This window comes from Haematobia irritans, chromosome 3 (genome assembly GCF_050003625.1).
Source record: "Haematobia irritans isolate KBUSLIRL chromosome 3, ASM5000362v1, whole genome shotgun sequence".
Classification (NCBI taxonomy): domain Eukaryota; kingdom Metazoa; phylum Arthropoda; class Insecta; order Diptera; family Muscidae; genus Haematobia; species Haematobia irritans.
Window position 1 is genome coordinate 88,405,535 of NC_134399.1, and position 23,512 is coordinate 88,429,046.

General features: G+C 34.7%; 3 protein-coding genes and 1 long non-coding RNA gene across 4 annotated transcripts; 1 reads left to right on the forward strand and 3 right to left on the reverse strand.

The window, feature by feature from the left end:
- Positions 1 to 5,843: 5,843 nt before the first annotated feature.
- Positions 5,844 to 14,118, reverse strand: LOC142231038 (uncharacterized). The gene is made up of 3 exons (XM_075301656.1): positions 14,101 to 14,118; positions 6,407 to 6,745; positions 5,844 to 6,061 (listed from the first exon to the last, which is right to left on the reverse strand). Exons 1-3 carry the CDS (start codon positions 14,116 to 14,118, stop codon positions 5,903 to 5,905), a joined length of 516 nt encoding a protein of 171 aa, XP_075157771.1. The 3' UTR covers positions 5,844 to 5,902.
- A 1,351-nt stretch (positions 14,119 to 15,469) lies between these two features.
- Positions 15,470 to 16,041, reverse strand: LOC142230169 (uncharacterized). The gene is made up of 2 exons (XR_012720594.1): positions 15,806 to 16,041; positions 15,470 to 15,736 (listed from the first exon to the last, which is right to left on the reverse strand). It is a non-coding gene; the product is annotated as an uncharacterized LOC142230169 (long non-coding RNA).
- A 381-nt stretch (positions 16,042 to 16,422) lies between these two features.
- Positions 16,423 to 18,630, forward strand: LOC142230163 (uncharacterized). The gene is made up of 2 exons (XM_075300794.1): positions 16,423 to 16,873; positions 16,939 to 18,630. Exons 1-2 carry the CDS (start codon positions 16,502 to 16,504, stop codon positions 18,553 to 18,555), a joined length of 1,989 nt encoding a protein of 662 aa, XP_075156909.1. The 5' UTR covers positions 16,423 to 16,501; the 3' UTR covers positions 18,556 to 18,630.
- Positions 18,631 to 19,594: 964 nt separating this feature from the next.
- On the reverse strand, positions 19,595 to 20,594 carry LOC142230164 (uncharacterized). Its single transcript, XM_075300795.1, has 2 exons — positions 20,074 to 20,594; positions 19,595 to 20,016 (listed from the first exon to the last, which is right to left on the reverse strand). The coding sequence occupies exons 1-2, from the start codon at positions 20,482 to 20,484 to the stop codon at positions 19,807 to 19,809; spliced, it is 621 nt and encodes a 206-aa protein (XP_075156910.1). The 5' UTR covers positions 20,485 to 20,594; the 3' UTR covers positions 19,595 to 19,806.
- Positions 20,595 to 23,512: the final 2,918 nt, after the last annotated feature.

Consider the following 23,512-nt stretch of genomic DNA (forward strand, 5'->3'; position numbering starts at 1 on the left):
TGTAAAATTTCAACCTAATTCTGGGACCGTATTAGTGCATATCGGGCGAAAGATATATACGGGAGCTATATCTAAATCTGAACCGATTTCTTCCAAAATCAATAGGGATCTATTCTGAGCCAAAACACATACTTGTGCCAAATTTGAAGTCGATTGGACTAAAACTGCGACCTAGACTTTGATTACAAAATGTGTTCACGGACAGACGGACAGACGGACATGGGTATATCGACTCAGGAGCCCACCCTGACCATTTTTGCCAAAGACACCATGTGTCTATCTCGTCTCCTTCTGGGTGTTGCAAACATATGCACTAACTTATAATACCCTGTTCCACAGTGTGGAGCAGGGTATAAAAAGTCCGATTAAATACGTACATAACCCAAGTTGACAAAATTTTCTATAGAAATGAAATTTTGACAAAATTTTCTATAGAACTAAAAATTTTACAAAATTTTCTATAAAACTAAAATCTTGAAAAAATTTTGTATAGTAATAACATTTTGACAAAATTTTCTATAGTAATAAAATTTTGACAAAATATTCTGTAGTAATAAAATTTTGACAAAATTTTCTATATAATTAAAATTTTTGTAGATTATTTTTGGGGATCGGCTATATAGACCCATATGGACCAATTTGGCATGGTTGTTAGCGGCCATATACCAGCGCAATGTACCAAATTTCACCACATACCTAATTTCAACCGGATCGGATTAATTTTGCTCCTCCAAGAGCTCCGGAGGTCAAATCTGGGGATCGGTTTAAATGGCGGTTATATATAATTAAGACCGGTATGGACCAATGTTTGCATGGTTGTTAGAGACCATATACTAACACAACGTACCAAATTTCAACCGAATCGGATGAAATTGACTCTTCCATGAGGCTTCGGAGGTCAAATCTGGGGATCGGTTTGTATGGGGGCTATATATAATTATGGACCGTTGCGGACCAATTTTTGCATAGTTGTTAGAGACCATATACTAACACCATGTACAAAATTTCAGCCGGATCAGATGAAATTTGTTTCTTTTAGAGGCTCCGCAAGTCAAATCGGGAGATCGGTTTATATGGGGGCTATATATAATTATGGACCGATTCAAACCAATTTTTGCATTGTTGTTAGAGACCATATACTAACACCACTTTCCTCATTTGAACCGGATCGGATGAATTTTCTATAGTTATAAAATTTTCACAAAATTTTCTATAGAAATAAAGTTGTGACAAAATTTTCTATAATAATGCAATTTTAACAAAATTTTCTATAGAAATAAAATGTTGACAAAATTTTCTATAGAAATAACATTTTGGAAGATTATTTTTGGCTCGAGTGGAAACCATGATTATGAACTGATATGGACCAATTTTTGTGTGATTGGAGATCGGCTATATACAACTATAGACTGATATGGACCAATTTTGGTATGGTTGTTAGCGGCCATATACAAACTCCACGTTCCAAATTTGAACCGGATCGGATGAAATTTGCTCCACCAAGAGGCTCCGGAGGGCAAATCTGGAGAACGGTTTATATGCGGGCTATATATAATTATGGACCGATATGGACCAGTTCAGGCACGGTTGTTAGAGACCATATACTAACACATGTTCCAAATTTCAACCAGATCGCATGAAATTTGCTTCTCTTAGAGGCTCCGAAAGCCAAATCTGGGGATTGGTTTATATGGGGGCTATATATAATTGTGCACCGATGTGGACCAATTTTTGCATGGATGTTAGAGACCATATACTAACACCACATTCCTCAGTTGAACCGGATCGGATGAATTTTGCTCCTCCAAGAGGCTCCGAAGGTCAAATCTGGAGAACGGTTTATATGGGGGCTATATATAATTATGAACCGATGTGGACCAATTTTTGCATGGTTGTTAGAGATCATATACCAAAACCATGTACCAAATTTCAGCCAGATCAGATGAAATTTGCTTCTCTTTGAGGCTCCGCAAGCCAAATCTGATAATCGGTTTATATGGGGGCTATATATAACTATGGACTGATGTAGACCAATTATTGCATGGTTGTTAGAGACCATATACCAACCCCATGTACCAAATTTCAGCAAGATCGGATGAATTTTGCTCCTCCAAGAGGCTCCGGAGGTCAAATCTGGAGAACGGTTTATATGGGGGCTATATATAATTATGAACCGATGTGAACCAATTTTTGCATGGTTGTTACAGACCATATACCAACACCATGTACCGATCCAAATCTGGGGATCGGTTTATATGGGAGCTATATATAATTATGGACCGAGGTAGACCAATTTTTGCATGGTTGTTAGAGACCATATACCAACACCATGTACCAAATTTCAGCAAGATCGGATGGAATTTGCTTCTCTTTGAGGGTCCGCAAGCCTAATTTTTGCCAGTTTTTGCATGGTTGTTACAGACCATATACCAACACCATGTACAAAATTTCAGCCGGATCGGATGAATTATGCATCTCTTAGAGGCTCCGCAAGAAAAATCTGAGGGTCCGTTTATATGGGGGGTATACGTAAAAGTGGACCGATATGGCCCATTTGCAATACCATCCGACCTACATCAATAACAACTACTTGTGCCAAGTTTCAAGTCGATAGCTTGTTTCGTTCGGAAGTTATCGTGATTTCAACAGACAGACGGTCGGACGGACGGACATGCTTAGACGGACTCAGAATTTCACCACGACCCAGAATATACATACTTTATGGGGTCTTAGAGCAATATTTCGATGTGTTACAAACGGAATGACAAAGTTAATATTACCCCCCCCCCCCCCCAAAATCCTATAGTGGAGGGTATAAAAAAATGGTGTTCGGTCGGAGCAGGGATTGAACCCACGACCCTTTGCATGTAAGGCAGACATGCTAACCACTACTCCACGTTCCCAACAAATATATGTTTCTGTTAAATAATGTTACGTTTGCATGGGCTCGTGGCTGCAAACTATGCTATATAAATGTTACTTATAACGATAATTGTCTAGTGGTGGTAATTGTCATCGGGTGTTTTACGAGTTAAGAGTTGCAAACACCGCTCAGAATCATCAACACGTTGTTGTTTTTGGTCAAATGTGAGCTCGCGCGGCACGCATTTTGCTCAGAGCTTCCGCATATCCAAATATTGATGAAGATATGACAAACACGTTCCTTTGATATCTTTAAGGCCTCTGCTATCTCGATCAACTTCATTTTACGGTCATTCAAAATCATTTTGTGGATTTTTTTGATGTTTTCGTCGGTAACCACCTCTTTCGGGCGTCCACTGCGTTCAACGTCCTCCGTGCTCATTTCACCACGCTTGCATTTTGCATACCAATCAATTATTGTTGATTTCCCTGGGGCAAAGTCCCGAAACTTATTATCAAGCCAAGTTTTTGCTTCCACCGTATTTTTTCCCTTCAGAAAAGAGTATTTTATCAAAACACGAAATTCCTTTTTTCCATTTTTTTCACAATAACAAAAGTTGCTTCACAACAGACGCTCTATCTCACAAACTAATTGACTTACAGACGTCAAATTTTGACACTATTCATTTGAAGGTTGGTACTATATAACAAGTATATACGGCCGTAAGTTCGGCCAGGCCGAAGCTTATGTACCCTCCATCATGGATTGCGTAGAAACTTCTTCTAAACACCGCCATCCACAATCGAATTACTTAAGTTGCGGTAACGCTTGCCGATGGCAAGGTATCTTAAAACCTCCTAACACCATCTTCTAAATTGTATGTAAGTCCATACGTGGTATATATTAAATCAAAAAAGATCGATCCAATACGTATATAATTCAGTTTGACAAAGTAGACATAAAATTTTGACAAAATTTTCTACAGAAATAAAATTTTAACAAAATTTTCTATAGAAATAAAATTTTAACAAAATTTTCTATAGAAATAAAAATTTTGACAAAATATTCTATAGAAAGAAAATTTTGACAAAAATTTCTACAGAAAATTTTGACAAAATATTCTATAGAAAGAACATTTTGACAAAAATTTCTACAGAAATAAAATTTTAACAAAATTTTCTATAGAAATAAACTTTTGACAAAATTTTCTATAGAAATGAAATCTTGGTAGATTATTTGTGGCTCAAGTGGGAACCACGATTATGAACCGAATAAAATTTGAACAAAATTTTCTATAGAAATAAAATTTTGACAAAATTTTCTATAGAAATAAAATTTTGAAAATGATGAAAAATTTATTATGAACCGAATAAAATTTTAACAAAATTTTCTCTAGAAATAAAATTTTGACAAAATTTTCTATAGAAATAAAATTTTGACAAAATTTTCTATAGAAATAAAATTTTGGTAGATTATTTTTGGCTCTAGTGGCAACCATGATTATGAACCGATATGGACCAATTTTTGTGTGATTGGACCAATTTTGGTATGGTTGTTAGCGACCATATACTAACACCACGTTCCTAATTTGAACCGGATCGGATGAATTTTGCTCCTCCAAGAGGCTCTGTAGGTCAAATCTGGAGAACGTTTTATATGGGGGCTATATATAATTATGGACCGATATGGACCAATTTTTGCATGGTTGTTAGAGACCATATACCAACATCATGTACCAAATTTCAGTCGGATCGGATGAAATTTGCTTCTCTTTGAGGCTCCGCAAGCCAAATCTGGGGATCGGTTTATATGGGGGCTACATATAATTATGGACCGATGTGGACCAATTTTTGCATGATTGTTAGAGACCATATACCAACACCATGTACCAAATTTCAGCCGGATTGGATGAAATATGCTTCTCTTAGAGGCTCCACAAGCCAAATCTGGGGATCGGTTTATATGGGGGATATATATAATTAAGGACCGATATGGACCAATTTTTGCATGGTTGTTAGAGACCATATACCAACATCATGTACCAAATTTCAGCCGGATCGGATGAAATTTTCGTCTCTTTGAGGCTTCGCAAGCCAAATCGGGGGATCGGTTTATATGAGGGCTATATATAATTATGGACCGATGTGGACCAATTTTTGCATGGTTGTTAGAGACCATATACCAACACCATGTACCAAATTTCTGCCGGATCGGATGAAATTTGCTTCTCTTTTAGGCTCCGCAAGCCAAATCTGGGGATCGGTTTATATGGGGGTTATACATAATTATGGACCGATGTGGATCAATTTTTGCATGGTTGTTAGAGACCATATACCAACACCATGTACCAAATTTCAGCCGGATAGGATGAAATATGCTTCTGTTAGAGGTTCCACAATCCAAATCTGAGGGTCCCTTTATATGGGGGCTATACGTAAAAGTGGACCGATATGGCCCATTTTCAATACCATCCGACCTACATCGATAACAATTACTTGTGCCAAGTTTCAAGTCGATAGCTTGTTTCGTTCGGAAGTTAGCGTGATTTCAACAGACGGACGGACGGACGGACGGACATGCTTAGATCGACTCAGAATTTCACCACGACCCAGAATATATATACTTTATGGGGTCTTAGAGCAATATTTCGATGTGTTACAAACGGAATGACAAAGTTAATATACCCCCATCCTATGATGGAGGGTATAAAAATAATATGCATTTAATACTAGCGACGCCATCTATGTGTCAGACCGGGGAGTTATCAGCCAACCTGTTACTTTATGGGTAGAGCAATATTTCGATGTGTTACAAACGGAATGACAAAGTTAATATACCCCCCATCCTATGGTGGAGGGTATAGAAATTTGGGTCTAATTTTCATGGGGCCAATATTCATAGCGCCACCCCGGTATTAAAGTAAATAAGTATTTTCCTTATTGAACATGCCAATCTAAAAGTAAAACAAATTAATAAGGAATTACCCATTTTGGAGTACGTAAAGAATGCCAAAATTTTTTATTAAAACATTTTTTTAATCTAATTCTTTTTTTCAACCGCAATGCCAGCTAGATGATACATAGCAACGCGTTTTTGATTAAGATAGAAATGCATGGTAAAATTAAATTGCATGGCCGATGCCCAGGAGGGAAATAGGTCGTTGGTAATATTCAGATTGGAAATGGTGTATATGTAGTCCTGGAAAAAGGTAAACAGAAATTAGTAGATATGTATAAATGAAAAACACAGATCGGCTGAACCGACTTTTTTGCCAATTGAACTCATGTTTCCCGGTTTTATTAAAATGTTCACGAAAGGTTGGAGAGGTTCTCTCTGCAAAAAGGGAGGGGCACCTCACTCATGCCCTAATTTTTATAACCTGATATATATTGGGTGCGCAAATTAGTAATGTGTTAGTTTTACATGCGGAATTTTGTTCTGTATAGGGTTAAGACACGGTCTAATCAAACTTTCTGTTGTATTTACTAATCTGATTTCCATTTGAACATTTCTCTATCAAACATACTAGAAATTACAACTTACCCCACGGAATGGACATGTAACTGGTATATTACTAAAACTTCGTACTTTATCGATAATACCCTTTATCAATGGCATTATTTTAACATTCCTCAGAACATCGCATATCCTCAGCTTTATATCGACAAACCTAATTACTTTTTGACCAAGCAAAGGTCTGAAATTCAGAACTATTCCAACTTCTGCATAAGAGGGTAATTTTCGGTTTAGTTCAAATAAAACATTAATGGCGAAACGGTTGGTGGTCATTTTGATGACATTACATTCCAGCTGTTTAACAAGATCACTTGTATATTCGCACGTTGCGTTCAAGGATTCCACACGCAAATTACGATTCACACTCTAAAAATTTTACAATTAAAAGCAACTTTTAAACATGAGGCAACCAAAGGGCCTTACATGGACAAATGGCAAGCAATACATTAATATGAAATATACAACCTTCAACATGACCCAATTCGAAAAAAATAATAAGACCAAATGGAAAATAGAGAAAACAGAGACTAAGTTTCAAATGCATAAAAATGTATTCCATAATAAATATTATTTATAATATTATACCATAAATACTATATAATATTATACTCAAGTATTCATAAATAGGTTAGTATATAATTTTCCAAATCACTAAAGCGTATAATAATCCGTGTGTCAGAGATATAGGTAGGGAGAAAGTTACTTCAATTATTTTATAATTGTCGAATATGTCGATACCTATCTATACCTACACTCAGAGAAATGTGAACCCATGGACATGTTAGTGTCAACTTAACTAACTTCGTATGGCACCACGGAAGCGCCCCACCATAGAATACATGAAGGAGGTATCTCCAAAACATGCATTCTGAACGCATCAACCGCATATTCAGGTGTCCAGTTTTTCTGAAAACAGGTGATCATATGCTTGAAAATTCTTCGTTTCCGGCAACTTTTGTTGGATCAGGCTCATCTTGAAATATCGTTACAGACGAATAATATTTACTTTCCGACTCATACGTGTATATCTACGATTCATATCCTGTCACGATGTAATACGCGTTTTTCCAACAGCGATCTACCGCAACCGACCAGTGTATTTAGAAAACACCAATATTTGAAACCAATAGGTAAATTGTACCAACGAGAATAAAGAAGTGTACTTTTTGGTTTAAAATTGTACAAAATTTCAAAAACAATGGATTAGAATATCATGACCGGAAAAAAAATATTTAACAACTTGTATAACAACGAAGGTGCTATTTGTAAAGGTCAAAATTGAAAATATGTTTCTCTCCAATATTGTCATTGCATTCGTCATGTTTTCCTATGAAAATATTCAGTGAAACATTTAACAAAATTATATATATATATATATATATATATATATATATATATATATATATATATATATATATATATATATATATATATATATATATATATATATATATATATATATATATATATATATATATATATATATATATATATATATATATATATATATATATATATATCCCCAGATTTGGCTTGCGGAGCCTAAAAGAGAAGCAAATTTCATCCGATCCGGCAGAAATTTGGTACATGGTGTTGGTATATGGTCTCTAACAACCATGCAAAAATTGGTCCACATCGGTCCATAATTATATATAGCCCTCATATAAACCGATCCCCCGATCTGGCTTGCGGAGCCTCAAAGAGACGAAAATTTCATCCGATCCGGCTGAAATTTGGTACATGATGTTGGTATATGGTCTCTAACAACCATGCAAAAATTGGTCCATATCGGTCCTTAATTATATATATCCCCCATATAAACCGATCCCCAGATTTGGCTTGTGGAGCCTCTAAGAGAAGCATATTTCATCCGATCCGGCTGAAATTTGGTACATGGTGTTGGTATATGGTCTCTAACAATCATGCAAAAATTGGTCCACATCGGTCCATAATTATATGTAGCCCCCATATAAACCGATCCCCAAATTTGGCTTGCGGAGCCTCAAAGAGAAGCAAATTTCATCCGATCCGACTGAAATTTGGTACGTGCACTCAAAAAAAAGTGAACTCTCTATTTCACTAAAGCCTATTTAACTTTATTTTAGTTCATGGAATTATTATGTTTGGAGAAAGTTTCCTTTACTCTAATAATTTTTTGTGTACGTTAGTTAAATTAACTAAAACCGAGGAAAAAAATATACTCAAATGAAGCATAAAGATTAACTAAATTCGTGTCTTCCACAAAATAGTTCAGAATTTCTTTAAATTTGTAAATTTTACCAAAAATGCGTCCAACATGAACTTCGTATGTCACTAAAGACATTCTTGCAATTTTTAACTCCTAGTTTTTCCTTTCAACTACAAAATTTTCTTTAAAAAGTGAAAAAACTTAGTTATGTCTAATAAATTTTCTTGAATTTGTCGAAAAATATTTACTTATTTTTATGACATCGGCGTGATGCCAACGTTTGTAATACTGTTTAGTTTAAATTTTCTACAAATATTCAAAATTTTCTAAAATTAACCGAAAGTTTTCTTCCTGGTGGGTTCGCTGTTTTTTCAGTGTGATGTTGGTATATGGTCTCTAACAACCATGCAAAAATTGGTCCATATCGGTCCATAATTATATATAGCCCCCATATAAAACGTTCTCCAGATTTGACCTACAGAGCCTCTTGGAGGAGCAAAATTCATCCGATCCGGTTCAAATTAGGAACGTGGTGTTAGTATATGGTCGCTAACAACCATACCAAAATTGGTCCAATCACACAAAAATTGGTCCATATCGGTTCATAATCATGGTTGCCACTAGAGCCAAAAATAATCTACCAAAATTTTATTTCTATAGAAAATTTTGTCAAAATTTTATTTCTATAGAAAATTTTGTCAAAATTTTATTTCTAGAGAAAATTTTGTTAAAATTTTATTCGGTTCATAATAAATTTTTCATCATTTTCAAAATTTTATTTCTATAGAAAATTTTGTCAAAATTTTATTTCTATAGAAAATTTTGTTCAAATTTTATTCGGTTCATAATCGTGGTTGCCACTTGAGCCACAAATAATCTACCAAGATTTAATTTCTATAGAAAATTTTGTCAAAAGTTTATTTCTATAGAAAATTTTGTTAAAATTTTATTTCTGTAGAAATTTTTGACAAAATTTTCTTTCTATAGAATATTTTGTCAAAATTTTCTGTAGAAATTTGTGTCAATATTTTCTTTCTATAGAATATTTTGTCAAAATTTTCTGTAGAAATTTGTGTCAAAATTTTCTTTCTATAGAAAATTTTGTTAAAATTTTATTTCTGTAGAAAATTTTGTCAAAATTTTATGTCTACTTTGTCAAACTGAATTATATACGTATTGGATCGATCTTTTTTGATTTAATATATACCACGTATGGACTTACATACAATTTAGAAGATGGTGTTAGGAGGTTTTAAGATACCTTGCCATCGGCAAGCGTTACCGCAACTTAAGTAATTCGATTGTGGATGGCGGTGTTTAGAAGAAGTTTCTACGCAATCCATGATGGAGGGTACATAAGCTTCGGCCTGGCCGAACTTACGGCCGTATATACTTGTTATTATTGATATGTAATCATTTACACTGTGATATGGTTATTGTTATTCACAAACAAAGAAAAAATGTAACGGAAAAAAGTTTGTTTTTTTGTATACGTTTTTTTATATAAAGCGTGGTAAGTTTGCCATTTCATTTGTAACATAGCGAAATTTCGTAATTTCTGTTGTAATTAAACTACAGCCTTCAATTGTCACGTGAAGTTCGAAGATGAACTATGTTATATCGGTCCCCCTTAGAATTCTTGAGTATCTAGACACGGACATTTTTATGCGAATTAGGATAACTAGCGGTGTTTTGGTCCACAAATGCATATGTCCCCATATATATAGGAAATCTAGACATATTTTGGGTCCACAATAATATGTGCGGTATGTATCGGTGCATATTTTGATAAACCATACAGAATGGGGTCCCGATTTGATTTTTTGCACGCACAGAAAATAAATGTGTGGGCATGTTTATCGCATCCATTTATCTAGAACATGTCATTGTCGCGAAAGCCATGTATTTTGTCTTTGTGTAAAGAAATTTTTGGCCAAGAGAAAAGTATGCTGGCAATAACCATTTAAACGGTTCTCAAATGTCACAAACCTATTCTACTATCATTACAGGGTCGGGAAATTCATGTTCCTTGTTTTTCTGACCATCCATTTTTTTTTTGATTTTTTTTTTAATAAAGACCATGTACTTATCATCACAATTGCCTGAAACTTGAAGTAGAACTTTTTTATTATTATTCTCGAGTTCGTTTTAGTAATGGCGTTAATAATCTGCAGTAGTTAGATGTTAAATCATCTGAGGGGTGTTATTTCATGCAATTTCTGTATATATTCATAAAAGTTAACGTACACATTACACCTATTTTTACCATACAAATTCCTTCGATATATCAAATTTTTATGTTTTTGTAACCTCCACCACTACTGTGGTACAAGGCATAATAAGTTTGTTCATTTGTATGTAACACCAGGAAGGAGCATTCTGAGACCCATCGTTTAGTATACCAATAGTTTTAGAATTACTTTTTGAGTCGACATGTATTTTGTAAAGTACAGCACTCTGTTTAAGTCCGATCATCCTCAAATTTGGCATAGGGCCTTACTTTGGCTCAAAGGCAATCGCTGTGTGGTTTGAAAAAAATTGGTTCAGATTTACACGGATGAAAAAGACTGTTTTTCATATGTTTGGCTATAAACATTATATGTTTGGAAAACAAATTTTTAAACACAATATTTTTGAGTGCAAGCATATAATGTTCATAAACTAGCATAACATGTTTGGGACATATATGTTAATATGTTAGAACATATTATGTTTGGGACATAAAATGTTTTTAAATATAATATGCTTGGATGCAAACATATATTAATTTAGAAATAGCCTATAAACATATATGTGTTTAATAGCTTGGAGCGCTATTTAACAGGGAGCGATATTGAATTAAGTTGGTGGTTGTTGCTTGTTATTACAAAATTAACATTTTATTTTTCCTTGGCCAATTGATCAGCTACTACTTTGATCCTTACAAACTGTGCGGTCCGCTGTTCGAATCCCCGTCCGGCAAAAGGTAAAATTAAAATAAAAAAAATCATAAAATTGAATAATTTCTTCTACAATGTTTGTATTACAGAAAAGGTGCTAAGAACTAAAAAATCTCGTGGAAGTGAGAAAGATGTGGGGGAATATACAATTGGGCAGAAACAAAATTTTGAGCATTCAGGTCGAAAACCTATGTTGTTAGCACCTATATTACCTGTTTATTTTCATAATTCATTATGATTGTAAATATATAAATAAATAAATAAAAAATTTTTGAGCACAATATTGTTTGGGAGAATTTTTTAAGCATATAATATTTTTGGGTGCAAAATGCTTCCAAACATATTATATGTTCACATAATAACAAATTGTTTTTTGGAAGACAACATTATTGAATTTGGATGCAAAAAACAAAATGTTTGGAAATTGACTACCCAAACATATATTGTTTAGACCAATATGCTTTCAAACATATTATATATTGGAAGAGATCAAACATATAAATGTTTGGGCAATAGCCAAAAATGTATATGCTTGAAGCAAAATATGTTTGGGAGTATATGTTACAGAAGCGATTTTTTGTGAGCGTGTAGATATAGCTTTCATATATATTTATCATGATCTGGTCATAGTTAATGTGTTTATCAACCGATCTTCTTAAATTTTCGTACATCCGAATAGTTTGCAAAATCGTTTCAGATATATCTTTCGCCCGATTTACACTCATACCACCATAGAGGTCAAAATTTAATTCCGATTTACGTGAGACTTTGCACAGGGAGTATAATTAGTATAGTAGCTATGCGTGCCAAATTTGTTTGAAATCGTTTCAGATTTAAATAAGGATGTAAATAATTGGCCCCAGAGGCCAGAGTTTCGACTGGATTTGCTTCAAAATTTTCCTACCTAGTATTGTTGAAATCGGTTCAGTCTTACATATAGCTCCCATATATATCTTTCGCTTGATTGAGATTCATATTACAGCCGCATGTCAAAGTTTCAATCAGATTTACTTGAAAATTTTCACTGACAGTTCAATTACTATTTTAGCAATGTTGTTCAAATTGGTTAAGTTTTAGATATAGCTCCCATATATAGGTGTGTCGTATTTGGAGAAATATGGTAGAGAAGCAAATTTCATCCAACAACCATGCAGGAATTGGTTCATATCAGTCCATAATTACCCAGCAAAAAAATTTGGAAGTTCTTCCAAAGGCACAACTTTAAAAGCACTTCCAGAAGATGCACTCCGAATGATGTTCTTTATTTTAGATACCCAGGAAGTTCTTTTAAATCAATTCTTTATAACTCGGTTTTTTTCATACTTTTAGTGGGTAATTTTAACTTTTTTTGTTTCAAAAAGGTTAAAAACAGAGTAAGAGTTCATAAAAAATAAAATCATTTAAATTTTTTCAAATTTAAAATATTTGAGGTCAAAAATTTATTATAATTATTTATTTGACAAAATATCACAGAATTTTTTAATTCACATCCAAAATATTGAATTCGGATCACACCTAAAGAAGTGATGCAAATTCAGTGCAACGGCTGTTGAAATGGAGGACTTCCGTCCTATGACAAGCCCATGTTAAATTCATCGCTTCTGCGTCAATTTTGCACCACTTCCGGATCCAAAAAGAACATTTTCATTACTTTTTTGGCGACGCATTTTTTGCTGGGTATATATAGCCCCCATATAAACCGATCCCCAGATTTGACCTCCGGTGCCTTTTGGAGAAGCAAAATTCATCCGATCTGGTTGAAATTTGATACGTGGTGGTAGTATATGATATTTAACAACCATGCCTAAAGTGGTCCATATCAGTCCATAATCATATATAGGCACCATACAAACCGATCCCGATATTTGGTTTTGGAGCCACTTGGAGGAGCAAATTTCATCCGAGTCAGTTGAAATTTGGTACATTGTGCTAGTATACGGCCGTTAACAACCATGCCTAACAAAGTCCACATCGGTCTATAGTTATATATAACCCTCAGATAAATCGATCCCCAATCACAAAAAATTGGTCCATATCAAGTTCATAATTGTATATAGCCCCCATATAGGCGACCCCCATATTTCAATTTTGGCTCTCTACGTACCGTGCAAAAGTCCATATCGATTCGTAATTATTTGCAGACTTACCTATACATACCTTTTTTGTCTAATATATACCACGTATGGACTAACTCACAATTTAGAAAACGATGTTAAGAAGTTTTAAGATACCACAACCCAAGTAATTCGATTGTGGTTGACAGTCTTTCGTAGAAGTTTCTAAGCAATCCATGGTGGGGGGTACATAAGATTCGGCCTGGCCGAACTTACGGCCGTATTTACTTGTTTCAATTTAATATGGTGAACCGATTTCAAGTTATTCCAATATATGCAGCGGAAGTGCCTTAATTTTGAACATAACGGTATATCTCGAAAGTCGAGCTGATAAAAAAAAACCAAGTGCAGATTTGGATTCAGCGACCTCAAATTTGTGAAAATTTGCTATAAATTTGAAATCAACACAAAAAAAGGTCAATTTTGTTTGTGTTATCAAAAGTGAGTATTTTCAAATGTTTGGCCTGAGAATTCACTTACGGGTATTTCTTGATACATAATGTTTATGTTCGTTTTTTACTAGACAAGAATATGAAGTGACTTGCCTTTCGAAATAGAGGAAAAAATCTATTTGTTTTTTTTTCGTTTGGAATACGAAAGAAAGCTTTCGTTCGATATATTGGGGCTATACCAAAACATGGACCTATACTCACCATTTTGGGCACACCTCCTTATGCTCTTAAAATACCTCTAGATTTCAAATTTCAGGAAAATTGGATAAAAACACTGTTTTTATAAGCCCATCTTCGAACTTGACCTGCCTGCAGACAAAAGACGAGTTTGTGCGAAATTTCAGCACGATTACTTCATTATTGAAGACTGTAGCATGATTACAACAGACAGACAGTCGATTTCCGACTGTCTGTCTGTTTTGGTATATCTCCTATATAGACCGATCTCCAGATTTTATTTCTTGGGCTTATAGAAGCCGTAGTAGAGTATCGGTTCTAGAGGTGTGCACGTGAGTAATAGTTTACTCACGCTCACGCACACTCACGACAGAAAAATCATACTCACGCACACTCACGCACGATATTTTTTGGTAGGACTCACGCTCACGCACACTCACGAAAAGAAAATTTGTATTCACGCACACTCACGCACGAAAATGTCGTGACTCACAAAAAATACCGTGACTCACGAAAAATACCATGAATCACGAAAATTATCGTGACTCACGAATAATTTTATGATTAATTTACCTTACCGAAACATGAGCATTATTCAAATCGAGAGTGTTATTAAACTCTTAACATCTCAGGTGTCACTAGAATTGTAATTGATTTTAACTCTTAAGCGTTTTATGGTGGTGAACAGGAATATTGTCGTTAGTGTAATTCGTTACTCACGCACACTCACGAAGATATTATTTTCGTGACTCACGCACGACATTTTGGTTTGTTAATCACGCTCACGCTGTTGAGTCACGACAATTTCGTGTCACGTGCACACCTCTAATCGGTTCATGTTTTGATATAGCCCCCATATAGACCAATCTCCCGATTTTATTTCATGGACTTCTAGAAACCGTAGTTTTTATCAAATTTGTACGAAATTTGAAATCTAGAATTATTTTACGACCATAAAGAGGTGCGTCGAAAATGGTAAGTATCGGTCAATGTTTTATTATAGCCCCCATATAGGCCGATCTCCCAATTATACTTTTTGGGCTTGTAGAAACCGTAGTTTTTATCCGATTTGCCTGAAATTGTATTTTAGACTCAAGTAAACGTGTATCGGATTTAATTTTTACCGGTCCATATGGTAAGGCCTCCATATAGACCGATTTCACTTCTTGAGTGTATAGAAGATCACTGATCATTAAAATTTCTTGAAAGTGAATGTAAAATTTCCATATTTTCTCGTAATCATTTAAATAATGGGGGTGAAAATCTACAGATTTTAGATTTCCAATCAAGATGTTATTTCATCATTTTCTTGCATACTTATAAGAGATGTTAATGATTCTTCTAAAACTCAAACACAATGGTTCTTATAAATCCAAAATCTGATATAGTCTTCATAGGTAAAATCTTTAAATTTATCTTCGGGAAGTGTACAAGTTCTACTTGGGAGTACAAGCTCTACTTGGGAGAATATCGGTCATCAAACCCCTCTGAAATTTTAAAGGAAACTATAATATTTTATTCATGGTGGTCAATTTTAGCATCCGAAGGCAACGTACGCTGTAACTCAAACATGACGCTTACCCAAAGCGATTTGCGGCCAATTTCAAGTAACTGCATTTGGTGTCTTGCCTATAAAGATAAAGAGAGAGAGAGAGACAGAGAAAGTTGTGAAAAAGAAATATTCGTAATAGTGAGTCGACCAAAGTGTCCGCAGCTTCGAATAACTCTGACCGATCCCAGTGCTTATATGATTGGACCAGGTGAGGGTGTTGTTAAAAACTACACCCAGATTCTTAACAGTCGTAACATTTGTAATGCGTTCATTATTTATTCTAGCATCTAACATAAGGAAGGTATTGAACTAGAAAAACCATTATTTTAAAGATAAGAAATCTGTAGCCTCACGATAATATTTTTTTTCAATGCCTATTCCACAGTGTGTCGCAGGGTATAAAAAACGCAGACTTTTTCTTTGGAAATTCATATCAAGTGCATATTTCTTATCTTATCATATAATCGTATTTAGACATTCAATTACTACAATATATTGGAAATTACATAGAATACCACAAATCTAACAACTCATAATAAATAGTCCAAATTTATGACTTATAAGGAAAATGATTACAAAAACCAATGCTGGTATATAAACATTTGTAATAGATAATACAAGACAGTACTTTAATGTAGTTCTTCGTAAAAGGAATTAAGTTTCCAAATTTTGTTACAAGTTCACGAAATATCTATTTAAAATGCGTTTTCGATTCTTATCGTTTATGTTAGTGTGGATCACTACTCAAGCGGCGCCCTCATTCAAACATAATCCAGAAATTGATCTATTGGATTTTATGTCACGGTCAAACCATCTACTACAACGTAACCCGTTAAGAACCACAGCATGTTTTGACTACTTTCTACCAAAGTTGACTGAATTGGTTGAAAAATATGAAAATGAGAACGTGTTGTGTTCAACGAAAGCTGATGAAAAAAGAGAGGAATTGGAAGAATCGAATGGAGAACGTATTAAGGATTTAACAGAACGGTCAAACGAAGCCTGTAATAATGTCAAGCATTGTAAAGAAACTGAATCAGCAAAATCGATATTCGAATGTTACGTTGATGAGGTAAGAACTTCATTTTCATACCTTTGAGTCCTGATGTTCTTAGATTTTCGGCCACTTCATTTTAGGGTGCTCTCAGTAGTAAATCGTTGCACAGTGTTTCAAACGATGCTAGTGTTCTATTGGCCAACTTAAAAGAATTACTACGGCGCATTGATAGCGATGAGTACCTATGCTTTACAGAAAACAAAATTCAATATGAAAATGATTCCGCTGCTCTTTATGAGGAATTATCCAAATGTATTGATGGAACAAATGATATTCCTACAACTGTAAATCCTCCGGTAACAACTACAGAAAAAGAAGAGACAACAGAATCTACATCGACAAAACCCGAGGAAGATACCACAGAATCTACATCGACAAACCCCGAGGAAGATACCACAGAATCTACATCGACAAAACCTGAAGAAAATACAACAGAATCTACATCGACAAAACCCGAAGAAGACACAACAGAATCTACATCGACAAAACCCGAAGAAGACACAACAGAATCTACATCGACAAACCCCGAGGAAGATACCACAGAATCTACATCGACAAAACCCGAAGAAGACACAACAGAATCTACATCAACTAAACCTGAAGAAGATACAACAGAATCTACATCGACAAACCCCGAGGAAGATACCACAGAATCTACATCGACAAAACCTGAAGAAAATACAACAGAATCTACATCGACAAAACCCGAAGAAGACACAACAGAAGCTACATCGACAAAACCCGAAGAAGACACAACAGAATCTACATCGACAAACCCCGAGGAAGATACCACAGAATCTACATCGACAAAACCCGAAGAAGACACAACAGAATCTACATCAACTAAACCTGAAGAAGATACAACAGAATCTACATCGACAAAACCCGAAGATGATACAACGGAATCTACATCGACAAAACCCGAAGAAGACACAACAGAATCTACATCGACAAACCCCGAGGAAGATACCACAGAATCTACATCGACAAAACCAGAAGAAGACACAACAGAATCTACATCAACTAAACCTGAAGAAGATACAACAGAATCTACATCGACAAAACCCGAAGATGATACAACGGAATATACATCGACAAAACCCGAAGAAGATACCACAGAATCTACAACGACAAAACCCGAAGAAGACACAACAGAATCTACATCAACTAAACCTGAAGAAGATACAACAGAATCTACATCGACAAACCCCGAGGAAGATACCACAGAATCTACATCGACAAAACCTGAAGAAAATACAACAGAATCTACATCGACAAAACCCGAAGAAGACACAACAGAATCTACATCGACAAAACCCGAAGAAGACACAACAGAATCTACATCGACAAACCCCGAGGAAGATACCACAGAATCTACATCGACAAAACCCGAAGAAGACACAACAGAATCTACATCAACTAAACCTGAAGAAGATACAACAGAATCAACCTCGACAAAACCCGAAGAAGATACGTCAACAACAACGACAGAAACTCCAATTAAATCCAATGCTGAGTCTTTGGGTTCTTTTTTAGGCAACCCATCGGGCCCTTTTGGGCACTCTTATACAGCGCATTCTTCCTCACTACATCATCCCTTATCAGGGATAAATTTATACTCCGATAGAGCTGATAGAAAAGTAGTGAACGAAGAATTATTTACAAAACTAAAACATGTTTTTAAATTCCAAATTTAACTTTCTGTTAAATATTGTCGACTTTTAATGATACACTATACATTAATGTAGTATTAAATAACAATTATCTTAAAATTTGTGTTCTATTTTTTTATAATAGAGGTATAATTAAAATATTTAAAATGCAACCATAAAAAGTATATAAATTATTATTATATTATAAATTATTAACGATGTTCGTCTGTCTGGCTCTTTTATTCACGACATAATGAAGCTAAATTGTCTGAAATTGGATATGCATGAAAGCCTCCGACAGTTTTTAAAGTTATGAACCTGCCTTTTGTAGTTTAGAATGGACCTAAAATCATATAGATTTAATTGTAGTAGCGCCACTCACATTAAAATAATGACGTTGCTATCAAACATGCCCTGACCTTGCAGAAAAGGAAAATTCACAACTTTACAATCTCTTTCAAAATTATTATAATAGCCCCCCAAAAAAAAACTCGTCAGTGCCAAAGTACGGCATGTATCTTATGCAAGGTTTCGAAGACCCGCTTTTCAAACAAAGGATCATCGTTTTTATACCAGTTGCAGCGTAATATTAATAAATCCCTCTGAGTTATTTTTTCGGAAGAGCAATACTGAAAAATATATTGTCATGAGACAAAGATTCCTTGTCTTTAAAATACGAACGCGAGTTTAGCTTAGTATAGAAGATACATTTCTCATATAACATTTTTTTCCACCGCAAGCCAAATCTGAAGGTCGGTTTATATGGGCGCTATACCTACAAATGGTCCGATATTGCCCATTTACCATAAGACCTACGTCAATAATAGCTATTTGCACCAATGTTTCCACCACGACTCTATGGGGTTTGAAACAAATATTTCGATGTGTTACAAACGAAATGATAAATTTAATATTGTCCCCTTCCCTTCCCCCCTCGTCCTATAGTGGAGGATATATTAAACTACACGATATAGAAAACGAATGCGGAGCAATAACATATACATTTTTCTATTACACTTCCTTCTTTTATGTTCATATAAAACCATGTTCAATCCACTTATAAATACAGAAATTAACACAGAAATTATACTTGTAGAGTGTAAATAGTTCTAATGGCTTTATTTATTGTTGGTTTCCAACATTAATCTACTGTGGTTTATTTACAATGTATAGGATAGAACCGATAAAGTTTTAAGACATAAATAACTCGTCCAATATCAGTGCTGGAAACAGAATACAAGAAATTCCGTTTGGGAAAATCATGTTCAAAAATTCAATATAATACATTATTTTTTGTTAGACAGTTACGGGTGGGTTGAGGGATTCAAACATACACGCGTTCAAATCATCTGTAGCCTGAGCCGAAGCACTTTCGAATTGCAATTTATTTTCTGCCATACAAGTCCTCTCTTCACTATCAATACGACGTAGTGCTTCATTTAAAGATAAAGAGATCTTTTTGGCATCGTTAGAGACTTTAGTCAAAGCTTTAGATCCTTCTAAACCCTAGTGGAGAATGTTCTATTAGAAATGGAAAGTTTCTTTCTTTTTTTGTGGACTTACCTCATTGGCAAAGCATTCCAATTTCAATGAAGCCGTAGTCAAATCTTGACATTTGCTAATATTTTCACAAACCGAATTGGTTCTTTTGGCCAAATCTTTTTGATCGGCTTCTGACTCCTTTTCAACTTTAGCTCTTTCCGATTCAGCTTTAGTGGTACATCCCTTACTGCCATCTTCATATTCTTGAGTAATTTCAGTAATTTTCTCTTTATATTCCTCAGTGCATTTCGCTATACCTTCAGGATTACGCAGAATGATATCAGCTGAACGTGAAAATAATTCAAATAAACTGATTTTATCCAAGGGATTCACCGAAAGATCCTTCACATTTTGTCCACTAGTATATGGCAAAGAAATAGCCATGGATAAGCCACAAAAGAAAATAATAGAAAATAATCCGACGTTCTTCATAATCGAACTATTCTATGGGCCCACTTTGAAATCAATGCAAATTTGACCCAATAGGCAATGCGTTTTTGTCCCCTGTTGTGAAATTTCCACACTATACTGTCTTACAGTATTATTATTACTTTGTTTTTATATATTACACTATAAGTGTTTTTTATTACTTAGTTTATTGTCTCCATCATTATCAAATATGAAATTGTTTGTTGTGTGAATTTGTTTTTGTTTCTTGTAATCAAAAATCGTACTCGAACTTATCTTCAATTATATTGCAAGTTCCTAGAAATATTTAGAACTTTATTCCAAATTCATTGCAAATAGAAACCAAAATGCTTGCACAAGAGGAACATATAGCACGAAGCTACGTGTTATAACCGCGATTGCCACTCATTACAAAAATAATCTACCAACATCTGAAGAAACTTTTACCAAACATCTATTAAAAAAACAAATTTTGACATTTTTGGTCAATTTTTTGTCGATAGTGAAGGTTAGGTTAGGTGGCAGCCCGATGTATCGGCTCACTTAGACTATTCAGTCCATTGTGATACCACATTGGTGAACTTCTCTCTTATCACTGAGTGCTGCCCGATTCCATGTTAAGCTTAATGACAAGGGACCTCCTTTTTATAGCCGAGTCCGAACGGCGTTCCACATTGCACTGAAACCACTTAGATAAGCTTTGAAACCCTCAGAAACGTCACCAGCATTACTGAGGTGGGATAATCCACCGCTGAAAAACTTTTTGGTGTTCGGTCGAAACAGGAATCGAACCCACGACCTTGTGTATGCAAGGCGGGCATGCTAACCATTGCACCACGGTGGCTCCCAAATGGTGGATAGTGAAAATATTTTTTTTCGTAGAAAGAAATTTACTATTTTATTTAAAAGTTTTTTTTTCAATATTTGCAATATCATACATCTTGATCTCTCTTATTAGCGACAATTTTTATACCCTTCACCACTACTGTGGTACAGGGTATAATAAGTTTGTGCATTTGTTTATACCCTTCACCACTACTGTGGTACATGGTATAATAAGTTTGTGCATTTGTATGTAACGCCAAGAAATAGTGGTCATATACCCATCTTTTAGTATACCGATCGGCTTAGAATTAAATTCTGAGTCGATTTAGCGATGTCCGTCTGTCTGTCTGTCCGTCCGTCTGTCTGTATATGTAATTTTGTGCACAAAGTACAGGTCGCAGTTTAAGTCCGATCGTCCTCAAATTTGACATAACGTCTTTCTTCGGGTAGAAGACAATCGCTATTGGTTTTGGAAAAAATCGGTTCAGATATAGCTGCCATATATAGTTATCACTGCCAAATATCAGCTAAATCGGTTCAGATTTATATATAGCTCCCATATATATCTTTCGTCCGATTTGGACTTATATGGCCCCAAAAGCGAGAGTTTTGCCCTGATTTGCTTCAAATTTTGCACAACGAGTACGTTTAATAGTATCGTTCATTGTACCAAATTTAGTTGAAATCGGTGCAGATTTAGATATAGCTCCCATATATATCTTTCGACCGATTTGGACTTATATGGCCCAAAAGCCAGAGTTTTGCCCTGATTTGCTTCAAATTTTGCACAACAAGTACGTTTAATAGTATCGTTAAGTGTTCTTAATTTGGTTAAAATCGGTTCAGATTTAGATATAGCTCCCATATATATCTTTCGTCCGATTTGGATTTATATGGCCTCAAAAGCCAGAGTTTTGCCCTGAGTTGCTTGAAATTTTGCACAAGGAGTACGTTTTATAGTATCGTTAATTGTGCAAAATTTACTTGAAGTCGGTTCAGATTTAGATATAGCTCCCATATATATCATTCGCCCGATTTGGACTAATATGCCCACAGAGGCAAAAGTGCTACTCTGATTTACGTGAAATTTTGCAGAGGGAGCAGAATTGAACTTGAAACTTTACACAGGCAGTAGAATTAAGGTTCTGCATATGCGTGTTTATTTTGGTTGAAATCGGTTCAGATTTTGATATAGCTCCCATATATATCTTTCGCCCGATTTTCGGTCATATGACCACAGAGGTCAATGTTGTTATCCGATTTACGTGAAATTTTGCACAGGGAGTACATTCAACATAGTAACTATGCATGTGAAATTTGATTGCAATCGGTTCAGATTTCGATATAGATTCCATATATATGTTTTTCCTAATTAGGCAAAACTGACCGAAATACCTACATTTTCCTTATCAAATCGCCACGGCTAAGTCGAAAACTTATCAAAGTGACTCAAATTTTCCTATTACTCTATTACACATCTATCGACCGATAAATCATAAATACACTTTTGCGAAGTTGCCTCAAAATTGGTTCATATTTAAATGTTTCCTATATTTTTTTTACTAACATTGTGTTCCACCTCAGCGCATTAGCCGACTTAAATGTAAAATCTATAAGTATTGCAGAACTCTGTACAGATCTGCTCAGATATACAGAATATATGTGTATGGATTCATATAGCATCCAACACATGGACGGTTTGATATGGTATCGAAAATGTGGACTTACAAAGTGGTGAAGGGTATAATATAGTCGGCCCCGCCCGACTTTAGACTTTCCTTACTTGTTTCGGTATATAAATATCCCTTGAATTGCAAATGTGTTGACTTTTAAATGTTATAACGATTTGAGCTTGCACCAACAAGGAAAGTGACTACTTCTACAAAAAGGAGAACTTACAATGGATTAGTATCATCTAAAACGAAACTTTAAGTTTTTAAAGTAATTGGTTTATAGAAAATTTTGACATCACTTTATTTCTATAGAAAATTTTATCAAAATTTAGATTCGATAAAAAAATTTTATTTCTAAAGGAAATTTTATAAAAATTTAACTTCTATAGAAAATTTTATCAAAATATTACTTCTATATAATTTTTCTCAAACTTTTATTTCTGTAGAAACATTTGTTAAATTTTTATTTCTATAGAAACATTTGTCAAAATTTGATTTCTCTAGAAGGTTTTGCCAAAGTTTGATTTCTCTAGAAAACTTTGTCAAAATTTTAT